This window comes from Hordeum vulgare, chromosome 4H (assembly GCF_904849725.1).
Source record: "Hordeum vulgare subsp. vulgare chromosome 4H, MorexV3_pseudomolecules_assembly, whole genome shotgun sequence".
Lineage (NCBI taxonomy): Eukaryota > Viridiplantae > Streptophyta > Magnoliopsida > Poales > Poaceae > Hordeum > Hordeum vulgare.
Genome location: NC_058521.1, coordinates 101645334 through 101669093, shown reverse-complemented (window position 1 = coordinate 101669093; position 23760 = coordinate 101645334). Strand labels below are relative to the sequence as shown.

General features: G+C 47.3%; 1 protein-coding gene and 1 long non-coding RNA gene across 2 annotated transcripts; both read left to right on the top strand.

Moving 5' to 3' along the window:
- The first annotated feature begins 2842 nt into the window (after positions 1 to 2842).
- On the top strand, positions 2843 to 22747 carry LOC123446200. Its single transcript, XR_006631265.1, has 3 exons — positions 2843 to 2856; positions 12532 to 12536; positions 22614 to 22747. It is a non-coding gene; the product is annotated as an uncharacterized LOC123446200 (long non-coding RNA).
- On the top strand, positions 22222 to 22747 carry LOC123446199. Its single transcript, XM_045122878.1, has one exon. It carries the CDS (start codon positions 22313 to 22315, stop codon positions 22553 to 22555), a length of 243 nt encoding a protein of 80 aa, XP_044978813.1. The 5' UTR covers positions 22222 to 22312; the 3' UTR covers positions 22556 to 22747.
- Positions 22748 to 23760: the final 1013 nt, after the last annotated feature.

The following is a 23760-nucleotide window of genomic DNA, read 5'->3' as shown; positions in this document are numbered from 1 at the left end:
GTGCAAGTCGATATTAACTATTACAACATGATCATCTCATACATCCAATATATCACATCACATCGTTGGCCATATCACATCACAAGCATACCCTGCAAAAACAAGTTAGACGTCCTCTAATTTTGTTGTTGCAAGTTTTACGTGGTGACCATGGGTATCTAGTAGGATCGCATCTTACTTACGCAAACACCACAACGGAGATATATGAGTTTCTATTTAACCTCATCCAAGGACCTCCTCGGTCAATTCCGATTCAACTAAAGTTGGAGAAACTGACACCCGCCAGTCATCTTTGAGCAACGGAGTTACTCGTAGCGATGAAACCAGTCTCTCGTAAGCGTACGAGTAATGTTGGTCCGAGCCGCTTCGATCCAACAATACCGCGGAATCAAGGAAAGACTAAGGAGGGCAGCAAAACGCACATCACCGCCCACAAAAACTTTTGTGTTCTACTCGAGAAGACATCTACGCATGAACCTAGCTCATGATGCTACTGTTGGGGAACGTCGCATGGGAAACAAAAAATTTCCTACGCGCACGAAGACATATCATGGTGATGTCCATCTACGAGAGGGGATGTGTGATCTACGTACCCTTGTAGACCGTACAGCAGAAGCATTAGTGAACGCGGTTGATGTAGTGGAACGTCCTCACGTCCCTCGATCCTCCCTGCGAACTATCCCGCGATCAGTCCCTCGATCTAGTGCCGAACGGACGACACCTCCGCGTTCAGCACACGTACAGCTCGACGATGATCTCGGCCTTCTTGATCCAGCAAGAGAGACGGAGAGGTAGAAGAGTTCTCCGGCAGCGTGACGACGCTCTGGAGGTTGGTGATGACCTTGTCTAAGCAGGGCTCCGCCCGAGCTCCGCAGAAACGCGATCTAGAGGAAAAACCGTGGAGGTATGTGGTCGGGCTGCCGTCGAAAAGTCGTCTCAAATCAGCCCTAAAACCTCCGTATATATAGGTGGGAGGGAGGGGACCTTGCCTTGGGGCTCAAGGAGCCCCAAGGGGGTCGGCCGAGTCCAAGGGGGAAGGTTCCCCCCCCCCCCCAAACCGAGATGGACTTGGTTTGGTGGGAGGGAGTCCTTCCTTCCCTTCCCACCTTATCCTTTTTTTTTCTTTTCTCCTTGATTTTCTTCTCTAGGCGCATAGGGCCCTCTTGGGCTGTCCCACCAGCCCATTAAGGGCTGGTGAGCCACCCTCAAGGCCTATGGGCTTCCCCAGGGTGGGTTGCCCCCCCGGTGAACTCCCGGAACCCATTCGTCATTCCCGGTACATTCCCGGTAACTCTGAAAACCTTCCGGTAATCAAATGAGGTCATCCTATATATCAATCTTCATTTCCGGACCATTACGGAAACCCTCGTGACGTCCGTGATCTCATCCGAGACTCCGAACAACATTCGGTAACCAACCATATAACTCAAATACGCATAAAACAACGTCGAACCTTAAGTGTGCAGACCCTGCGGGTTCGAGAACTATGTAGACATGACCCGAGAGACTCCTCGGTCAATATCCAATAGCGGGACCTGGATGCCCATATTGGATCCTACATATTCTACGAAGATCTTATCGTTTGAACCTCAGTGCCAAGGATTCATATAATCCCGTATGTCATTCCCTTTGTCCTTCGGTATGTTACTTGCCCGAGATTCGATCGTCAGTATCCGCATACCTATTTCAATCTCGTTTACCGGCAAGTCTCTTTACTCGTTCCGTAATACAAGATCCCGTAACTTACACTAAGTCACATTGCTTGCAAGGCTTGTGTGTGATGTTGTATTACCGAGTGGGCCCCGAGATACCTCTCCGTCACACGGAGTGACAAATCCCAGTCTCGATCCATACTAACTCAACGAACACCTTCGGAGATACCTGTAGAGCATGTTTATAGTCACCCAGTTACGTTGCGACGTTTGATACACACAAAGCATTCCTCCGGTGTCCGTGAGTTATATGATCTCATGGTCATAGGAACAAATACTTGACACGCAGAAAACAGTAGCAACAAAATGACACGATCAACATGCTACGTCTATTAGTTTGGGTCTAGTCCATCACATGATTCTCCTAATGATGTGATCCCGTTATCAAGTGACGACACTTGCCTATGGCCAGGAAACCTTGACCATCTTTGATCAACGAGCTAGTCAACTAGAGGCTTACTAGGGACAGTGTTTTGTCTATGTATCCACACAAGTATTGTGTTTCCAATCAATACAATTATAGCATGCATAATAAACGATTATCATGAACTAAGAAATATAATAATAACTAATTTATTATTGCCTCTAGGGCATATTTCCAACATCAACCGCGTTCACTAACGCTTCTGCTGTACGGTCTACAAGGGTACGTAGATCAGACATCCCCTCTCGTAGATGGACATCACCATGATAGGTCTTCGTGCGCGTAGGAAATTTTTTGTTTCCCATGTGACGTTCCCCAACAAATACCCCCCTCATAATTTTAGACAGCCCCCCCTCTCTCTCCTCGAAAACCGTGCCCCGAAACCCTAATCCAGCCTCTCTCTCTCCTCCCTCCCTCCACTGCGCAGCCGCCGTCCCGCCCCAGCCCGGATTGGGCCCTCCCGGGCCCATCTGGCCGGTCGCCGCCGTCACCTGAGCTCCCTGCTCCCGAGCCTCCCTCCCATGGCCGCAACAGCATGCCCGAGCCCGTCCGGAAGCGCCGCCGCACCTCCCCGTCGGCCACTGCCCACCGGCCGCCGCCGGATGTGCCGCCCAGGATCCTTGCCGTCCACACCCGCGCCATCCTGTGTCCCCGTCGCCGTGGGCTGCAGCACCGCCACCGCGCCCCGATCTGCGCTACCCGCCGGCCGATCCCCGCCATGTGGTCCGGCCGCCACCCGGGAATGGGCAGATCAGGCGACCCCCGTCGCGGATCCGCCGATCCCCGCCGGTCTCCCGCCGCTGCCGCCGGTCTCCCACCGGCCAGCCGCCATGGCCCGAGCACGGGAGAGACGAGGAGCACGGCGCCCTTGTCCGTCGCGCCTTCCCGCAAGGCCAGCTTGCCCCTGTGGGCCGGCCTCCTCCCGTAGAGCCCCTCGGCCCAATCACCTCGCTGACCTGGCCCATGTGGCCCTCAGGTGAATCCCCCCCTTGCCTGCCTATTTCGCGCACTAGGCGTCGGATAGTGGTTGCGCCCTCTCTGTTAGGCCCGTTAGTTAATGTAGTTTTTTTCGGTTTAGTTAAATTCCAGGAAATAGACGATTATTCTTTTGCCCGTAACTTTTAACCGTGTGTCGGAACGAGGCGTGTAGCATATGGATTTCATGTAGTTTTACGCGTAGATTACGTTTGTGCGACTTGCATATTTGTTTGATTTAGTTTAGCGTGCCTAATGCCTAGGTTTACGTGCTGTCTAGATAGGATGGTGCCCGTATTTATTTTTTGCGCGAGTCCGGTTAGCCCGAATGTCGTAGTAGAAATGTCCATGTTTTAGGAACCTATTTTCCATGTATTTTAGAGCGGTCATTTGTATATTTGCGTGTAGGCATTGCCGCTAGTTTATTTTTCGTGTTTAGGTTTATATCTTGCGTTTTCGTGTGGCATTATTTTTGTTGCGCAACCCCACATATTTTATATGTTTCCGGGGTAGAAAAATCCATATGATTTTTCTGTGCAATTAGTTTTATCTTTTGAGCAAGTTAGTTCGCGCGATATTTTGCCATGTTGCCCTCTTGTCATTTTCGTAGGATTTATTTCGTGCTTCGTTTAATTAAGTTGTCAACTAGGGAGTTGTTCTTTGATGTTTAGTCTAGCCCCTGGTATTTTTAGTTGGAATAGAAATGCATGTTTAGGTGTGGTTTGCTTGCTCTCAAGTTGCTAGAAATAGTGCTGTTTTGGAGTAGCTGAAATATTTCTTAGTCTGGAATCTGTTATATTTTGTTGCTGTTTTGTTTTGCTTCTATCTTGTGATCTGTAGCTCTTTTGAGGTTGGTCCAATGGAGTTACTTGTTAACCTTGTGTTTCTCTAGCATGCTGTGAATTTTCATGCCATTTGGAGTCCTGTAGCTATAGGTTTTGCTGCTGTCAATATGCCTTCAGATCGAAAACTGCACTTTCGTGAGGTGTAATTTTCACTAAGTCTGAAATAGTGTGTGAGATGCCATTTTGTGACTTCTTTCCCTAGTGATTCATGATGCCATGCTAGTTGTTGTTAGTTGTTTGTTGTAGTGCTTCTTGCCCTCCTTCGTTCCGTGTCTTGGTTGAGTATATCGGAGTTGTGTAGCTCGTAGTTGTGGGGTATAGAAAATGCTATGTGGCTGATTTTGGCAGATCGTAGAGATTTCTTGTTTTGCTCGTAGTTGTTGAACCGTGGCTCCGATTTGATCGTGTCCTACGTGAAACTTGCTTAGAATCTCGTGTAGTTTCATTTTATCTTGCTGGTTGTATGTTTTGAAGTGCTCGTGACCGTCGTTGCACACATATTGCATTCATGCCATCATATCTTGCGGTGCTTGTATCTTTTGAACCGTAGCTCCGTTGGAGATGTTCTCTATGTGTAAATTGCTTGTAACAACGCGTAGAATCACGTAAACCTATTTGTGTTGCTGTTTAACAACCAATTAAATGTGTTAGTTCAGATCTGGACAGAATTGTAAATTAACTTGTGAGGTCGTTTCGGAGGTGCTATATGTCATTTCTGACCTCATTTAAATATGCCTAGATAGGTAGTTTAATTGCGCTTCACCTCTTGCCATGTTTAACCATTGTTCAGGATCATTCATTTGATCAACCGTAGATCACGTCCGCTATGCATAGATCTTCCCCCTTTTATTCCTTGTACTCGTAAGTTTAGCCACCAAAATATATGCTTAGCCGCTGCTGCAACCTCACCACTTAACCTTGTGTTAGCGTTGCTAGTTGCTGGTGCACTTGCTTCTATGTGATTACATGGGTTCCTTGTTATATCACCATATTAATGCTATTTAATTTAATGCACCTATATACTTGGTAAAAGGTGGAAGGCTCGGCCTTTCTAGCCTGGTGTTATGTTCCACCTTTGCCCCCTTAGTTTCGGCTACCGGTGTTATGTTCCATAATTGTGCACTCCTGACACGATCGGGGTTGTTATGGGGACCCCCTTGATAATTCGTTTTAGATTAAAGCTGGTCTGGCAAGGCCCAACTTTGGTACTACATTTGCCTAATCACCTAATAAAATTGCATAGGGACTTTCCGGACCCCGAGGATAATTTAATCAACCCCCGGGCGAGTGCTCCTCATGAGTGTTGGTCCAAAACAGAGCAGCTTATTAACGCTACCCGGGGCAACTCGGCGTTTGGCGTGGTAACCATCGCTCATCCGTCGTGTCCTGAGAACGAGATACGCGGCTCCTATCGGGATCGTCGACACGTTGGGCGGCCTTGGTGGATTAGTTTTACCTTTGATGAAATATCTTGTGCATCGGGATTCCGGTGATGCTTTGGGTAATCTCAGAGTTGAGGTTTTCCACTAGGGAATCCGACGAGATCACGAGCTTCATGATTGAGGATTTCTATGCAGCTTGTGGTAATTTGTGATGGACTAGTTGGAGCACCCCTGCAGTGTTAAATCTTTTCGGAAAGCCGTGCCCGCAGTTATGTGGCAACATGGAAACTTTGTCTAACACTGGTTCTAGATAACTTGAAGTTAACTTAATTAAAATATGCCAACTGTGTGCGTAACCGTGACTGTCTCATTCGAAGTTCCTTCTCCGATCGAGGACACGGTGGGGTTATGTCTGACGTAGGTAGGTGTTCAGGATCATTCATTTGATCAACCGTAGATCACGTCCGCTATGCGTAGATCTTCCCCCTTTTATTCCTTGTACTCGTAAGTTTAGCCACCAAAATATATGCTTAGCCGCTGCTACAACCTCACCACTTAACCATACCTCACCTATTAAGCTTTGCTAGTCTTGATACCTTTGGAAATGAGATTGCTGAGTCCCCTGTGGCTCACAGATTACTACAACACCAGTTGCAGGTATAGGTAAAGGTTACTTGACGCGAGCGCGTTGATTGTTCATTTGGAGTTGCTTCTTCTTCTTCTTCTTCATCGATCTAGGACGGGTTCCAGGCCGGTAGCCTGGGATAGCAAGGATGGACGTCGTTCTTCTTTTATTGTTTGTTTTCATCCGTAGTCGGACCCTGCTCTTCTTCATGATGATTATGTATTGTACTGTTGTTACTCTGATGTAGCTTGTGGCGAGTGTATGCCAATTCTATCTGTATATCTCTTCTTTTCAGTACATGTACTTGTATCGATATACATTCTTGCGACACGACGAGATGCGCTTCTATCCCTGGCGAGCCCCCCGTGCCAAATTGAGGATAGGGTCGCATCTTGGGCGTGACAGGTACTCACACTATGAAAATGTGTAACATCACGATCGAGATTCATCAAGAATAAACCATTCACCAGCAGAGCATGTCCATAAAACATATCACTCATATAAATAGAAGAACCATTATTTTCTGACTTAAATGAGTAGCCCTCTCGCATTAAGCAAGACCCTGATACAATATTCATGCTCAAAGATGGTACTAAATAACAATTATTAAGGTTTAAAACTAATCCCGATGGTAGATGTAGAGGCAGCGTGCCAACGACAATCACATCGACCTTGGAGCCATTCCCGACGTGCATTGTCACCTCGCCCTTGGCCAGTCTCCGCTTATTCCGCAGTTCCTGCTTTGAGTTGCAAATGTGAGCAACAACACCGGTATCAAATACCCAGGAGCTACTACGAGTGGTGGTAAGGTACACATCAATAATATGTATATCATATATACCTTTAACGTTGTCAGCCTTCTTGTCCGCTAAGTACTTGGGGCAGTTCCGCTTCCAGTGACCTTTTCCCTTGCAGTAGAAGCACTCAGTCTCAGGCTTGGATCCATTCTTTTTCTTCTACCTGGTATCTGGCTTACTGGGTGCGGCAACGGCTTTGCCGTCTTTCTTGAAGTTCTTCTTACCCTTCGCCTTCTTGAAACTGGTGGTCTTGTTGACCATCAACACTTGATGCTCTTTCTCGATTTCTACTTCTGCAGATTTCAGCATCGAGTACAACTCGGGAATGGTCTTCTCGATCCCTTGCATGTTGTATTTCAGCACAAAACCCTTGTATCTTGGAGGGAGAGACCGGAGGATTCTGTCAATTACAGCGTCATCCGGAAGTTCGTCTCCAAGCAAAGTCAGACGTCCGTGTAACCCAGACATTCTCAGTATATGCTCACTAACAGAACTGTTCTCCTCCATCTTACAGCTAAAGAACTTGTCGGAGACTTCATATCTCTCAACACGGGCATGAGCTTGAAAAACTAGTTTCAGCTCCTGGAACATCTCATATGCTCTGTATTGCTCAAAACGCCTTTGGAGCCCTGTTTCCAAACTGTATAACATGCCACACCTAACCAGAGAGTAGTCATAACTCCACGTCTGCCAGACGTTCTGAATGTCCTGGGCCGCTGCGGGAGCAGGAGGGTCACCTAGCGGTGCATTAAGGACATAAGCCTTTTTAGCTGCTTCGAGGATGAGCTTCAAGTTGCGGACCTAGTCCGCATAGTTGCTACCATCATCTTTCAGCTTGTTTTTCTCTAGGAATGCGTTGAAATTGAGGTTGACAGGTGCGTTGGCCATTGGATCTACAATATTTGTAAAGACAACTTTTAGACTAAGTTCATGAGAATTAAGTTCATTTAATCAAATTAAGTATGAACTCCCACTTAAATCGACATCCCTCTAGTCATCTAAGTGATACATGATCCATGTTGAGCAACTTCATGTTGATCCGTGTCCGATCATCATGTGAGACGGACTAGTCGTAATGGTGAGCAACTTCATGTTGATCGTATTCAACCATACGACTCATGTTCGACCTTTCGGTCTCTTGTATTCGAGGTCATGTGTGTACATGCTAAGCTCGCCGAGTCAACCTAAGTGTTTCACGTGTGTAAATCTGGCTTACACCCGTTGTATGCGAACGTTAGAATCTATCACACCCGATCATCACGTGGTGCTTTGAGACAACGATCCTTCGCAATGGTGCACACTTGGGGGAATACGTTCTCGAAATTTTAATGAGGGGTCATCTTATTATGCTACCATCGTTCTAAGCAATAAGATGAAAAACATGATAAACATCACATGCAATCATATACTGACATGATATGGCCATTGTCATCTTTGCTCTTTGGATCTCCATCTTCGGGCATCGCATGATCATCATTGTGTTGGAGAACGTCGCATGGGAAACAAAAAAAATTCTACGCGCACGAAGACCTATCATGGTGATGTCCATCTACGAGAGGGGATGAGTGATCTACGTACCCTAGTAGATCGTACAGCAGAAGCATTAGTGAACGCGGTTGATGTAGTGGAACGTCCTCACGTCCCTCGATCCGCCCCGCGAACAATCCCGCGATCAGTCCCACGATCTAGTATCGAACGGACGGCACCTCCGCGTTCAGCACACGTACAGCTCGACGATGATCTCGGCCTTCTTGATCCAGCAAGAGAGACGGAGAGGTAGAAGAGTTCTCCGGCATCGTGATGGCGCTCCGGAGGTTGGTGATGACCTTGTCTCAGCAGGGCTCCGCTCGAGCTCCGCAGAAACGCGATCTAGAGGAAAAACCGTGGAGGTATGTGGTCGGGCTGCCGTGGAAAAGTCATCTCAAATCAGCCCCAATACCTCCGTATATATAGGTGGGAGGGAGGGGACCTTGCCTTGGGGCTCAAGGAGCCCCAAGGGGGTTGGCCGAGTCCAAGGGGGGAAGGCTCCCCCCCCAAACCGAGTTGGACTTGGTTTGGTGGGTGGGAGTCCTTCCCTTCCTTCCCACCTCCCTTTTTTTTTCCTTTCTCTTTGATTTTTCTTTGTATGGCGCATAGGGCCCTTTTGGGCTGTCCCACCAGCCCACTAAGGGCTGGTGCGCCACCCTTATGGCCTATGGGCTTCCCCGGGGTGGGTTGCCCCCCCGGTGAACTCCCGGAACCCATTCGTCATTCCCGGTACATTCCCGGTAACTCCGAAAACCTTCCGGTAATCAAATGAGGTCATCCTATATATCAATCTTCGTTTCCGGACTATTCCGGAAACCCTCGTGACGTCCGTGATCTCACGCGGGACTCCGAACAACATTCGGTAACCAACCATATAACTCAAATACGCATAAAACAACGTCGAACCTTAAGTGTGCAGACCCTGCGGGTTCGAGAACTATGTAGACATGACCCGAGAGACTCCTCGGTCAATATCCAATAGCAGGACCTGGATGCCCATATTGGATCCTACATATTCTACGAAGATCTTATCGTTTGAACCTCAGTGCCAAGGATTCATATAATCCCGTATGTCATTCCCTTTATCCTTCGGTATGTTACTTGCCCGAGATTCGATCGTCAGTATCCGCATACCTATTTCAATCTCGTTCACCGGCAAGTCTCTTTACTCGTTCCGTAATACAAGATCCCGCAACTTACACTAAGTTACATTGCTTGCAAGGCTTGTGTGTGATGTTGTATTACCGAGTGGGCCCCGAGATACCTCTTCGTCACACGGAGTGACAAATCCCAGTCTTGATCCATACTAACTCAACTAACACCTTCGGAGATACCTGTAGAGCATCTTTATAGTCACCCAGTTACGTTGCGACGTTTGATACACACAAAGCATTCCTCCGGTGTCAGTGAGTTATATGATCTCATGGTCATAGGAATAAATACTTGACACGCAAAAAAACAGTAGCAACAAAATGACACGATCAACATGCTACGTCTATTAGTTTGGGTCTAGTCCATCACGTGATTCTCCTAATGACGTGGTCCAGTTATCAAGCAACAACACCTTGTTCATAATCAGAAGACACTGACTATCTTTGATCAACTGGCTAACCAACTAGAGGCTTGCTAGGGACGGTGTTTTGTCTATGTATCCACACATGTAAATGAGTCTTCATTCAATACAATTATAGCATGGATAATAAACGATTATCTTGATACAGGAATTATAATAACTATATTTATTATTGCCTCTAGGGCATAATTCCAACAGTATCCCACTTGCACTAGAGTCAATAATCTAGCCCTCACATCATCATGTGAATTACATTGTAATAAATCTAACACCCATACAGTTCTGGTGTTGATCATGCTTTGGCCGTGGAAGAGGTTTAGTCAGCGGGTCTGCTACATTCAGATCCGTGTGCACTTTGCATATATTTACGTCCTCTCCCTCGACGTAGTCGCGGATGAGGTTGAAGCGTCGTTTGATGTGTCTGGTCTTCTTGTGAAACCGTGGTTCCTTTGCTAAGGCAATGGCACCCGTGTTATCACAGAACAAGGTTATTGGATTCAGTGCGCTTGGCACCACTCCAAGATCCGTCATGAACTGCTTCATCCAGACACCCTCCTTAGCCGCCTCCGAGGCAGCCATGTACTCCGCTTCACATGTAGAATCTGCTACGACGCTTTGCTTGGAACTACACCAGCTTACCGCACCCCCATTAAGAATAAATACGTATCCGGTTTGCGACTTAGAGTCGTCCGGATCTGTGTCAAAGCTTGCATCGACGTAACCTTTTACAGCGAGCTCTTCGTCACCTCCATACACGAGAAACATCTCCTTAGTCCTTTTCAGGTACTTCAGGATATTCTTGACTGTTGTCCAGTGATCCACTCCTGGATTACTCTGGAACCTACCTGCCATACTTATGGCCAGGCTAACATCTGGTCTAGTGCACAACATCGCATACATGATAGAACCTATGGCTGAAGCATAGGGGATGGAGCGCATATGCTCTCTATCTTCATCAGTTGCTGGGCACTGAGTCTTACTCAACCTCGTACCTTGTAGAACTGGCAAGAACCCTTTCTTGGACTGTTCCATTTTGAACCTCTTCAAAACCTTATCAAGGTATGTGCTTTGTGAAAGTCCTATCACGCGTTTTGATCTATCCCTATAGATCTTAATGCCTAGAATGTAAGCAGCTTCTCCTAGGTCCTTCATAGAGAAACTTTTATTCAAGTAACCTTTTATGCTCTCCAAAAACTCTACGTTGTTTCCAATCTGCAATATGTCATCCACATATAATATTAGAAACGCCAAGAGCTCCCACTCACTTTCTTGTAAATACAAGATTCTCCAACCACTTGTATAAACCCAAATGCTTTGATCACCTCATCAAAGCGTTTGTTCCAACTCCGAGATGCTTGCACCAGTCCATAAATGGATCGCTGGAGTTTGCACACCTTGTTAGCATTCTTAGGATCAACAAAACCTTCGGGTTGTATCATATACAACTCTTCCTTAAGGAAACTGTTAAGGAACGCCGTTTTGACATCCATTTGCCAGATTTCATAATCGAAAAATGCAGCTATTGCTAACATGATTCTGACGGACTTAAGCATTGCTACGGGTGAGAAAGTCTCATCGTAGTCAACTCCTTGAACTTGTGAAAAACCCTTTGCCACAAGTCGAGCTTTATAAATGGTCACATTGCCGTTAGCGTCCGTCTTCCTCTTAAAGATCCATTTGTTCTGAATGGCCTTGCGGCTCTCAGGTAGTACCTCCAAAGTCCACACTTTGTTCTCATACATGGATCCTATCTCGGATTTCATGGCCTCTAGCCATTTGTTGGAATCTGGGCCCACCATTGCTTCTTCATAATTTGCAGGTTCATTGTTGTCTAACAACATGATTGATAAGACGGGATTACCGTACCACTCCGGAGCAGCACGTGGTCTCGTCGACCTGCGTGGTTCGACAAAAACTTGAACTGGAGTTTCATGATCATCATCATTAACTTCCTCCTCAACCGGCGTCGCAATGACAGAGGTTTCCCCTTGCCCTGCGCCACCATCCAGAGGGATGAGAGGTTCGACAACCTCGTCAAGTTCTATCTTCCTCCCACTCAATTCTCTCGAGAGAAACTCCTTCTCGAGAAAATCTCCGTTTTTAGCAACAAACACTTTGCCCTCGGATTTGAGATAGAAGGTGTACCCAACTGTCTCTTTTGGGTAACCTATGAAGACGCACTTTTCCGCTTTGGGTTCCAGCTTTTCCGGCTGAAGCTTTTTGACATAAGCATCACATCCCCAAACTTTAAGAAACGACAACTTTGGCCTTTTGCCATACCACAGTTCGTATGGTGTCGTCTCAACGGATTTTGATGGTGCCCTACTTAAAGTGAATGCAGCTGTTTCTAATGCATAACCCCAAAACGATAACGGCAAATCAGTAAGAGACATCATAGATCGCACCATCTCTAATAGAGTACGATTACGATGTTCGGACACACCATTACACTGTGGTGTTCCAGGCGGTGTTAATTGTGAAACAATTCCACATTGTCTTAAGTGAGTACCAAACTCGAAACTCAGATATTCACCCCCACGATCAGACCGTAGGAACTTGATCTTCTTGTTACGATGATTTTCCACTTCACTCTGAAATTGCTTGAACTTTTCAAATGTTTCAGACTTGTGCTTTATCAAGTAGGCATAACCATATCTACTTAAATCGTCAGTGAAGGTGAGAAAATAACGATATCCGCCGCGTGCCTCCACGCTCATCGGACCACACACATCGGTATGTATGATTTCCAACAAGTCACTTGCACGCTCCATTGTTCCGGAGAACGGAGTCTTAGTCATCTTGCCCATGAGGCATGGTTTGCACGTCTCAAGTGAATCAAAGTCAAGTGACTCCAAAAGTCCATCAGCATGGAGTTTCTTCATGCGCTTTACACCAATATGACCTAAACGGCAGTGCCACAAAAATATGGCGCTATCATTGTTAACTGTAACTCTTTTGGTCTCAATGTTATGTATATGCGTATCGCTATCAAGATTCAATATGAACAATCCTCTCGCATTCGGTGCATGACCATAAAAGATGTTACTCATAGAAATAGAACAACCATTATTCTATGACTTAAAAGAGTAACAGTCTCGCAATAAACAAGATCCAGATATAATGTTCATGCTCAACGCAGGCACTAAATAACAATGATTTAAGTTCATCACTAATTCTGATGGTAACTGAAGTGACACTGTGCCGACGGCGATTGCATCAACCTTGGAACCATTTCCTACGTGCATCGTCACTTCATCTTTTGCCAGCCTTCGTCTATTCCGCAGTTCCTGTTTCGAGTTGCAAATATGAGCAACAGAACCGGTATCGAATACCCAGGCACTACTACGAGAGCCGGTTAAGTACACATCAATAACATGTATATCAAATATACCTGATTTTTCTTTGGTCGCCTTCTTATCTGCCAGATACTTGGGGCAATTGCGCTTCGAGTGACCCATACCCTTGCAATAGTAACACTCCGTTTCAGGCTTAGGTCCAGCTTTGGGTTTCTTCGTCGGATTGGCAATAGGCTTGCCGCTCTTCTTTGAATTGCCCTTCTTGCCTTTGCCGTTTCTCTTGAAACTAGTGGTCTTATTCACCATCAACACTTGATGCTCTTTACGGAGTTCAGACTCTGCGACTTTCAGCATCGCAAACAACTCGCCGGGAGACTTGTTCATCCCTTGCATGTTGTAGTTCAACACAAAGCCTTTATAGCTTGGCGGCAGTGATTGAAGGATTCTGTCAGTGATAGCTTCTTGCGGGAGTTCAATCCCCAGCTCAGCTAGACGGTTTGAGTACCCAGACATTTTGAGCACATGTTCACTGACAGATGAGTTTTCCTCCATCTTGCAAGCATAGAATTTATCGGAGGTCTCATACCTCTCGATCCGGGCGTTCTTCTGAAAGATAAACTTCAACTACTGGAACATCTCAAATGCTCCATGACGCTCAAAGCGACGTTGAAGTCCCAGTTCTAAGCCATACAAGACTGCACATTGAACTATTGAGTAGTCCTCCTTACGTGCTAACCAAGTGTTCTTAACATCCTGATCAGCCGTAGCGGGTGGTTCATCTCCTAACGCAGCATTAAGGACATAATCCTTCTTCCCAGCTTGTAAGATTAGCTTAAGATTACGAGCCCAGACTACAAAGTTGCTTCCATCATCTTTCAACTTAGCTTTCTCTAGGAACGTATTAAAATTCAGGATGACTGTCGCGTGAGCCATGATCTACAACACAAATATATTCAAAGTGGACTTAGAGTATGTTCAAGATAATTAGAGTTTAACTTAATCAAATTATTCGCTAAACTCCCACTAAAAAAGTACATCTCTCTAGTCATTTGAGTGGTTCATGATCCACTTACACTAGCTCAAGTCCGATCATCACGTGAGTTGAGTATAGTTTCAGTGGTAAGCATCCCTATGCTAATCATATCATCTATATGATTCATGATCGACCTTTCGATCTCATGTGTTCCGAGGCCATGTCTGCACATGCTAGGCTCGTCAAGCTTAACCCGAGTGTTCCGCGTGCGCAACTGTTTTGCACCCGTTGTATGTGAACGTTGAGTCTATCACACCCGATCATCACGTGGTGTCTCGAAACGACGAACTATAGCAACGGTGCACAGTCGGGGAGAACACAATTTCGTCTTGAAATTTTAGTGAGAGATCACCTCATAATGCTACCGTCGTTCTAAGCAAAATAAGGTGCATAAAAGGATTAACATCACATGCAATTCATAAGTGACATGATATGGCCATCATCTCGTGCTTCTTGATCTCCATCGCCAAAGCACCGGCACGATCTTCTTGTCACCGGCGCCACACCATGATCATCCATCAACGTGTTGCCATCGGGGTTGTCGTGCTACTTATGCTATTACTACTAAAGCTACATCCTAGCAAAATAGTAAACGCATCTGCAAGCACAAACGTTAGTATAAAGACAACCCTATGGCTCCTGCCGGTTGCCGTACCATCGACGTGCAAGTCGATATTTCTATTACAACATGATCATCTCATACATCCAATATATCACATCACATCGTTGGCCATATCACATCACAAGCACACCCTGCAAAAACAAGTTAAACGTCCTCTAATTTTGTTGTTGCATGTTTTACGTGGTGACCAAGGGTATCTAGTAGGATCGCATCTTACTTACGCAAACACCACAACGGAGATATATGAGTTGCTATTTAACCTCATCCAAGGACCTCCTCGGTCAAATCCGATTCAACTAAAGTTGGAGAAACCGACACTTGCCAGTCATCTTTGAGCAACGGAGTTACTCGTAACGATGAAACCAGTCTCTCGTAAGCGTACGAGTAATGTCGGTCCAAGCCGCTTCAATCCAACAATACCGCGGAATCAAGAAAAGACTAAGGAGGGCAGCAAAACGCACATCACCGCCCACAAAAACTTTTGTGTTCTACTCGAGAAGACATCTACGCATGAACCTAGCTCATGATGCCACTGTTGGAGAACGTCGCATGGGAAACAAAAATTTTCCTACGCGCACGAAGACATATCATGGTGATGTCCATCTACGAGAGGGGATGAGTGGTCTACGTACCCTTGTAGATCGTACAGCAGAAACGTTAGTGAACACGGTTGATGTAGTGCAACGTCCTCACGTCCCTCGATCCGCCCCGCGAACAATCCCGCGATCAGTCCCACGATCTAGTACCGAACGGACGGCACCTCCGCGTTCAGCACACGTACAGCTCGACGATGATCTCGGCCTTCTTGATCCAGCAAGAGAGACGGAGAGGTAGAAGAGTTCTCCGGCAGAATGACAGCGCTCCGGAGGTTGGTGTCGACCTTGTCTCAGCAGGGCTCCGCCCGAGCTCCGCAGAAACGCGATCTAGAGGAAAAACCGTGGAGGTATGTGGTCGGGCTGCCGTGGAAAAGTCATCTCAAATCAGCCCCAATACCTCCGTATATATAGGTGGGAGGGAGGGGACCTTGCCTTGGGGCTCAAAGAGCCCCAAGGGGGTCGGCCGAGTCCAAGGGGGAAGGTCCCCCCCCCCAAACCGAGTTGGACTTGGTTTGGTGGGTGGGAGTCCTTCCCTTCCTTCCCACCTCCCTTTTTTTTCCTTTCTCTTTGATTTTTCTTTGTATGGCGCATAGGGCCCTTTTGGGCTGTCCCACCAGCCCACTAAGGGCTGGTGCGCCACCCTTATGGCCTATGGGCTTCCCCGGGGTGGGTTGCCCCCCCCCCCCGGTGAACTCCCGGAACCCATTCGTCATTCCCGGTACATTCCCGGTAACTCCGAAAACCTTCCGGTAATCAAATGAGGTCATCCTATATATCAATCTTCGTTTCCGGACTATTCCGGAAACCCTCGTGACGTCCGTGATCTCATCCGGGACTCCGAAAAACATTCGGTAACCAACCATATAACTCAAATACGCATAAAACAACGTCGAACCTTAAGTGTGCAGACCCTGCGGGTTTGAGAACTATGTAGACATGACCCGAGAGACTCCTCGGTCAATATCCAATAGCGGGACCTGGATGCCCATATTGGATCCTACATATTCTACGAAGATCTTATCGTTTGAACCTCAGTGCCAAGGATTCATATAATCCCGTATGTCATTCCCTTTATCCTTCGGTATGTTACTTGCCCGAGATTCGATCGTTAATATCCGCATACCTATTTCAATCTCGTTCACCGGCAAGTCTCTTTACTCGTTCCGTAATACAAGATCCCGCAACTTACACTAAGTTACATTGCTTGCAAGGCTTGTGTGTGATGTTGTATTACCGAGTGGGCCCCAAGATACCTCTCCGTCACACGGAGTGACAAATCACAGTCTTGATCCATACTAACTCAACTAACACCTTCGGAGATACCTGTAGAGCATCTTTATAGTCACCCAGTTACGTTACGACGTTTGATACACACAAAGCATTCCTCCGGTGTCAGTGAGTTATATGATCTCATGGTCATACGAATAAATACTTGACACGCAGAAAAACAGTAGCAACAAAATGACACGATCAACATGCTACGTCTATTAGTTTGGGTCTAGTCCATCACGTGATTCTCCTAATGACGTGATCCAGTTATCAAGCAACAACACCTTGTTCATAATCAGAAGACACTGACTATCTTTGATCAACTGGCTAGCCAACTAGAGGCTTGCTAGGGACGGTGTTTTGTCTATGTATCCACACATGTAAATGAGTCTTCATTCAATACAATTATAGCATGGATAATAAACGATTATCTTGATACAGGAATTATAATAATAACTATATTTATTATTGCCTCTAGGGCATAATTCCAACACATTGTCACCGGCGTGACACCATGATCTCCATCATCATGATCACCGTCATCGTGTCTCCGTGAAGTCGTCACGCCAACTACTACTACTACTACTACTACTACTACTAGTACTACTACTACTACTACTACTACTATAGCTAACCGTTAGCAATGAAGTAAAAGTAGTAAACACATGGCATTGCATCTCATACAATAAATTAAGACAACTTCTATGGCTCCTGCCGGTTGTCATACTCAACGACATGCAAGTCGTGAATCCTATTACAATAACTTGATCATCTCATACATCACACATGTAACATCACAACTTTGGCCATATCACATCACATGTCAAACCCTGCAAAAACAAGTTAGACGTCCTCTAATTGTTGTTGCAAGTTTTACGTGGCTGACTTGGGTTTCTAGCAAGAGCGCCTTCTGACCTACGTGACAGCCACAACGATGATATGCCAAAGCTATTTACCCTTCATAAGGACCCTTTTCATCAAATCCAATCCGACTAGAGTGGGAGAGACAGACACCCGCTAGCCACCTTTATGCATGGTGTGCATGTCGGCCGATGGAACTTGTCTCACGTAAGCGTACGTGTAAGGTCGGTCCAGGCCGCTTCATCCCACAATACCGTCGGAAAAGAATAAGACTAATAGTGGCAAGCAATTGACAAATCAGCGCCCACAACCTTTTGTGTTCTACTCGTGCATGGAATCTACGCATAGAAAACCTGGCTCTGATGCCACTGATGGGGACGTAGCATAAATTCAAAATTTTCCTACGCCATATTCAGATCTTCCTATGGAGAGTCGAGGTCTCCCGGCAGGGCTTCACCAAGCACCGTGGGAGAGGAGGAACAAGAGGGACAGGGCTGCGCCGAGGGAGAGATCAACTTGTGTCTCCAACCGCCCCAAACCCCTCTCTATTTATAAGAGGAGAGGGGAGGGGTGCGCCACCTCTAGGGTTCCCACCCTAGGGGTGGCGGCAGCCTAGATGGGAGAGGGGGGTGGCAGCCAGGGCAGGAGAGGGGTGGCGCACCCCTGGTGGGCCTTAGGCCCACCAGTGCCTAGGGTTCCCCCTTCCTCTCTGGTGCGCCATGGGCTGGGTGTGGGGGCGCACCAGCCCACCCAGGGGCTGGTTCCCTCCCACACTTGGCCCATATAGACTTCCGGGGCTTGTGGCCCCTCTCGGTGGGCCTCCGGAACCCTTCCGATGGTCCCGACACTTCGCCGATGGTGGGTGTCCAAACCCATCCATCCTATATATCAATCTTTACCTCCGGACCATTTCGAAGCTCCTCGTGACGTCTGGGATCTCATCCGAGACTCCGAACAACCTTAGGTAACCCCGTATAACAATTCCCTATAACCCTAGCGTCATCGAACCTTAAGTGTGTAGACCCTACGGGTTCGGGAGGCATGCACACATGACCGAGACACTCTCCGGCCAATAACCATCAGCAGGATCTGGATACCCATTGTGTCTCCCACATGTTCCACGATGATCTCATCGGATGAACCACGATGTCAAGGATTCAACCAATCCCGTATACAATTCCCTTTGTCTGTCGGTATAGAACTTGCCCGAGATTCGATCGTCGGTATACCCATACCTTGTTCAATCTCGTTACCGGTAAGTCTCTTTACTCGTTCCATAGCACATTGATACGTCTCCAACGTATCTATAAGTTTTGATGGTTCCATGCTATTATCTTGTCAACTTTGGATGTTTTGTATGCATGAATATGCTATTTTATATCTTTTTTGGGACTAACCTATTAACTCAGTGCCAAGTGCCAGTTTCTGTTTTTTCCGTGTTTTGACCTTTTTCACAGGAGAATATTAAACGGAGTCCAAATGGAATAAAACCCGGGGAATGATTTTTTCCATAACAGAAGATACGCACGGGACTTGAGAACCAAGGCAAAGGACCCCGGGGGAGGTCACAAGCCTACTAGCCGCGGCCGGGGGGGCGCCTAGCAGGCCTGTGGGCCCCCCGTGGCTCCTTTGCCCTACTTCTTCCGCCTATAAATTCTCTAAAAATCCAAAACTGCGAGAGAGAGCCACGAAAAAACTTTTCCGCCGCCGCAAGCTTCTGTCTCCGCAAGATCCCATCTGGGGATCGTTCTGGTGCCCTGCCGGAAGGGGGATTCGGACACGGATGGTTCTTCATCAACACCATTGCCTCTCCGATGATGCGTGAGTAGTTCACCACAGACCTTCGGGTCCATAGCTAGTAGCTAGATGGCTTCTTCTCTCTCTTGGATCTTCAATACAAAGTTCTCCATGATCTTCATGGAGATCTATCCGATGTAATCTTCTTTTGCGGTGTGTTCGTCGAGATCCGATGAATTGTGGATTTATGATCATATTATCTATGAATATTATTTGAGTCTCCTCTGATCTCTTATATGCATGATTTCGTATCCTTGTAATTCTGTTCGAGTTGTGGGTTTTGTTTGGCCAACTTGATCTATAATTCTTGCAATGAGAGAAGTGCTTGGTTTTGGGTTCATACCGTGCGGTGTCCTCACCCAGTGACAGAAGGGGTAGCGAGGCACGCATCGTGTTGTTGCCATCAAGGGTAAAAAGATGGGGTTTATATCTATTGCATGAATTTATCCCTCTACATCATGTCATCTTGCTTAAGGCGTTATTTTGTTCGTTATGAACTCAATACCCTAGATGCATGCTCGATAGCGGTCGATGTGTGGAGTAATAGTAGTAGATGCACATAGCATCGGTCTACTTGTCTCGGACGTGATGCCTATATGTATGATCATTGCCTTAGATATCATCATGGCTTTGCGCGGTTCTATCAATTGCTCGACAGTAATTCGTTCACCCACCATAATACTTGCTATCATGAGAGAAGCCTCTAGTGAACACTATGGCCCCCGGGTCTACTTCACATCATATTTTCAGCTCTACACTTTTACTTTGTTGCACTTTCCACCTTCAGATATCACCTTGCAATTAATCGTGAAGGGATTGACAACGCCTTTATAGCGTTGGGTGCAAGTTTGTTTGTTTTTGCACAGGTACATTGGTGACTTGTCTTGATACTCCTACTGGATTGATACCTTGGTTCTCAAACTGAGGGAAATACTTACTACTACTGTGCTGCATCACCCTTTCCTCTTCAAGGGAAAAACCAACGCAAGCTCAAGAGGGCCACATAGACCCAAAAGGTGGCACACCAACCCCTAGTGGGCTGGGCGGCCAGCCTAATGGGCCTATGCGCCAAAGAGAGAGGAGGTGGGGCAAACCCACTAGGAGGACTCCTCCTCCACCAAACCGAATTGGAGGAGGACTCCTCCCTCCTTGTGTGCGCCGGACGAACCCTAGGGGTTTTCCCTAGGGCACCACCACTCCCTCCCTCCTATATATAATGGAGGGGAGAGAGACTACCGCACCTTAAGCCACGGCGCAACCCCTCTCCCTCCACTACTTCGTGACACCCCGTAGGTTATTCCGGTAGTGCACGGCGAAGCCGTGTTGGATTAGCTCCACCATCATCGCCGTCACGCCGTCGTGCTGTCAGAGAATTCAGCTACCTCTTCGTCTCTTTTTCTGGATCAAGAAGACGGAGATCATCATCGAGCTGCACGTGTGCTGAACGTGGAGGTGTTGTTCGTTCGGCGCTAGATCGTGATTGGATCGCGGGACGACTTGCGATTTGGATCCCGAAGACGTTCGACTACATCAACCGCATTTCTTAACGCTTCTCTCTTAGAGATCTACAAGGGTAGGTGGATCCAATCTCTCCTCTCGTAGATGGTCATCTCCATAGATAGATCTTATGTGTGCGTAGATTTTTATTTATTTCCCATGCAACGTTTCCGTACATGTTGTTCTCATGTTTGGACTTGGAACTTCTCAGGTTGAGAGCAACCAAAACAACATGGTTATTTGGCAAACATCTACGAAATAATTCTGGAGAGAGTGTGTTATGGGGCCCCTGAATATGTCATTTCCAATTACTCTCAGAACTAACTTGTGCCTAGCAAGAGGTGTCATGTTCCCTTCTCTTTGTTCTGTGTGCTTTCCTCAGGATGTACTGACCAAACTATATGTGTGGAGAGAACTAGTGCAACTTATGTTGCGTTTTTGCTTGACCAAATTACACCAATGTATGCTGCTCACAGTGTTGATGTTTTCGTTGACCCCCTGAGTACTGCATCAACATTGTCATATCATCAGTGTGCCACCAAGGGAGCTCAGATTGCCAGCAACCTAGATCAATACCATCGTGAAAGCTTTGTCCTTGACAACCCACCTCTGGAATGCGAGGCTGAGTGCGTATGGACTGATCTGGGGATGAGGCCTTTTAGTTGTTTGTTTGGTACACATCTGCAGTTTTGGCGTCCACCGGATGATCAACACGCAAAGAGGGGTTTCAAAGCAATACATAGAGATGAAATCAGTTACAAGTCTGCGATGTTGTATTCCTGCTGGTAGGTGCAACTACTAGAGGGTGTTGGATATTTTGTCTATGGTGCAGTTTATGTGCTTATGTTGGTGAGCTCATCGACAAGCTACAATGTGCTTGTTCTCCTGATAGCAAGCACGTGTTGGTTATTCAGTTGTTGGCACATCTGTACTATTAAAAGCACGAGAGGGCAGATCCAACTATAGATCTGGACCGTCTGATTACACCATCAAGGGACTAAAAACGTCGTTAACGAAACTAAACAGTTTTCGTTAACGCTAATTGCCCACCCCACGTCGTCTCTTGGTCAATCGCCCTGCTCGCCCGCCTCGCCCAGGTCGCCCGCCCCCGCCCACATCGCTCGCTCGTCCAGCCTCTCCGATTGCGCTCATCCGCGCTCCATCAAACCTAGTCAACCAAATGGCGGCGGCCGGGCTCACGCTCTACCTGCGCCCGTCTCTGTCCCCGCCGCCGTGGGCGCGGGCGCATGCGCACGTGCCGACGACGACTCTCGCGCCCCTGCTCTCCTCCACCCCTCCCATGGCCGCCGCCAGTTCCTGGGCCTCCCCGTTCCACGAGACCACCGCCTAGCACCGCCGTCCGCTCCGCCGTCCTTCCCAGTTCCCGGCCGCCCTCTCCGTCCTCTCCGTCCGTCCGTCCCGGCCATCAATCTTCGTCGAGCAGAGAGAGAGAGGAAGGAGGCCAGATTCGAGCGAGATCCATGGGGAAGTACGTGGAGCTACTGGACATGGGGGTGCGCATCGCGGTGCGGTTCCACTCCCACTGTCCGCAGACGGCCCGGTTCTACTACCACCCTCCCGCCTCCTCGGCCGCCCCCGGTGCCGGCGACGGCGGCGGGATGGTGCCTGCGGGAGGCACGGTTGCCGGCGCCCTGGCCATGATGAAGAGGCAGCAGCGCGCCGCCGTCGACGCCACGAAGATCATCCTCTACACCGTCGTCTAGGCCGGCTGCCGCTGTGCTCGGCTCGTCCGGATGTATCCGCCATTGAAGAGAGAGGGAGAGAGAGAGAGAGAAAGAGAGATGCTATCTTTTATTTTAGTTTTGTTTCTGTTTTCGAGGAGAGGGAAATGAAATGACTAAGGGAATGTTTGATTGATTGAATGAATGAATGGATTGAATAGTTTGTGAGTTAAATTCGTTTGATTTCTGACGCGGTTTTGTCATTCATGTTGAAATCGTTGCCTTAATCTCTTGCCCCCTTTTCGATTATTTTTTGGGAATCGTTTCCCACCCGCGCGCCGGTCGAACCGACGCGCCGGTCGCCCCCTCGCGCGCGTGGACCCATGCAACATTTTTCCCATCTGCGTGCTTCGCTGGTCAGTGGATGCAACATTTTTGGTCTAAATATGTTGGAACCAGCGTCATATTTGCTGCAAGCGTTTTTTTACAATTTTTTGTCCCAGTAAAAAAACTGCATATACGTTTGGTTGCAACTCCAGTTCGTCGGATTTTTCGTTACAATCGATGTTTTTACCTTTGCTACAACCGTGTTAATTTTTGCTACAACCGGCATCATGTTTTGCTGCAACCGTTCACTAAAAAAGTTGCATACACGTCATGTAAATATTTGCTACAACCGGCGTTTGACTTTTGCTACCACGCACCATCAGCTTCGATTTTTTGCTACGATCATGTAGATATTTTTTTGGCTACAAATTTTGCTTTTTGTTGCAACCGTTGAAATAATTGTTGCATCACATCAAAATTTTGCTGCATGGGGGAAAAATGTTGCATGCGGATCCAACGGTGCAGATGACGCGGGGTTGGTGGATCCTGCGGCTCGCGCGCGGCCGGCCGAAAATTTGGGCCGGCGCGCCGGCGCACATCAGTCCCCTTATTTTTTCCAGCATGATTGGGAGAGGCTGCTCACAACACAACAGGAGCCGAGCCTCTCTCTTTATTTTTTACTTTCAAGTTAGGAGCACTGCAGATTTTCCTTTAGAAATATTCAAGTCAGGCCGGTTGCTGCTGCGCTCATTCCGGATGCCTCCTGCCATTGCCATGAAAGAAAGAGAGATGCTATCTTGTTTTATTCTACTTCTACTTCTTCCGCCTATAAATTCTCTAAAAATCCAAAACTGCAAGAGAGAGCCACGAAAATACTTTTCCGCCGCCGCAAGCTTCTGTCTCCGCAGGATCCCATCTAG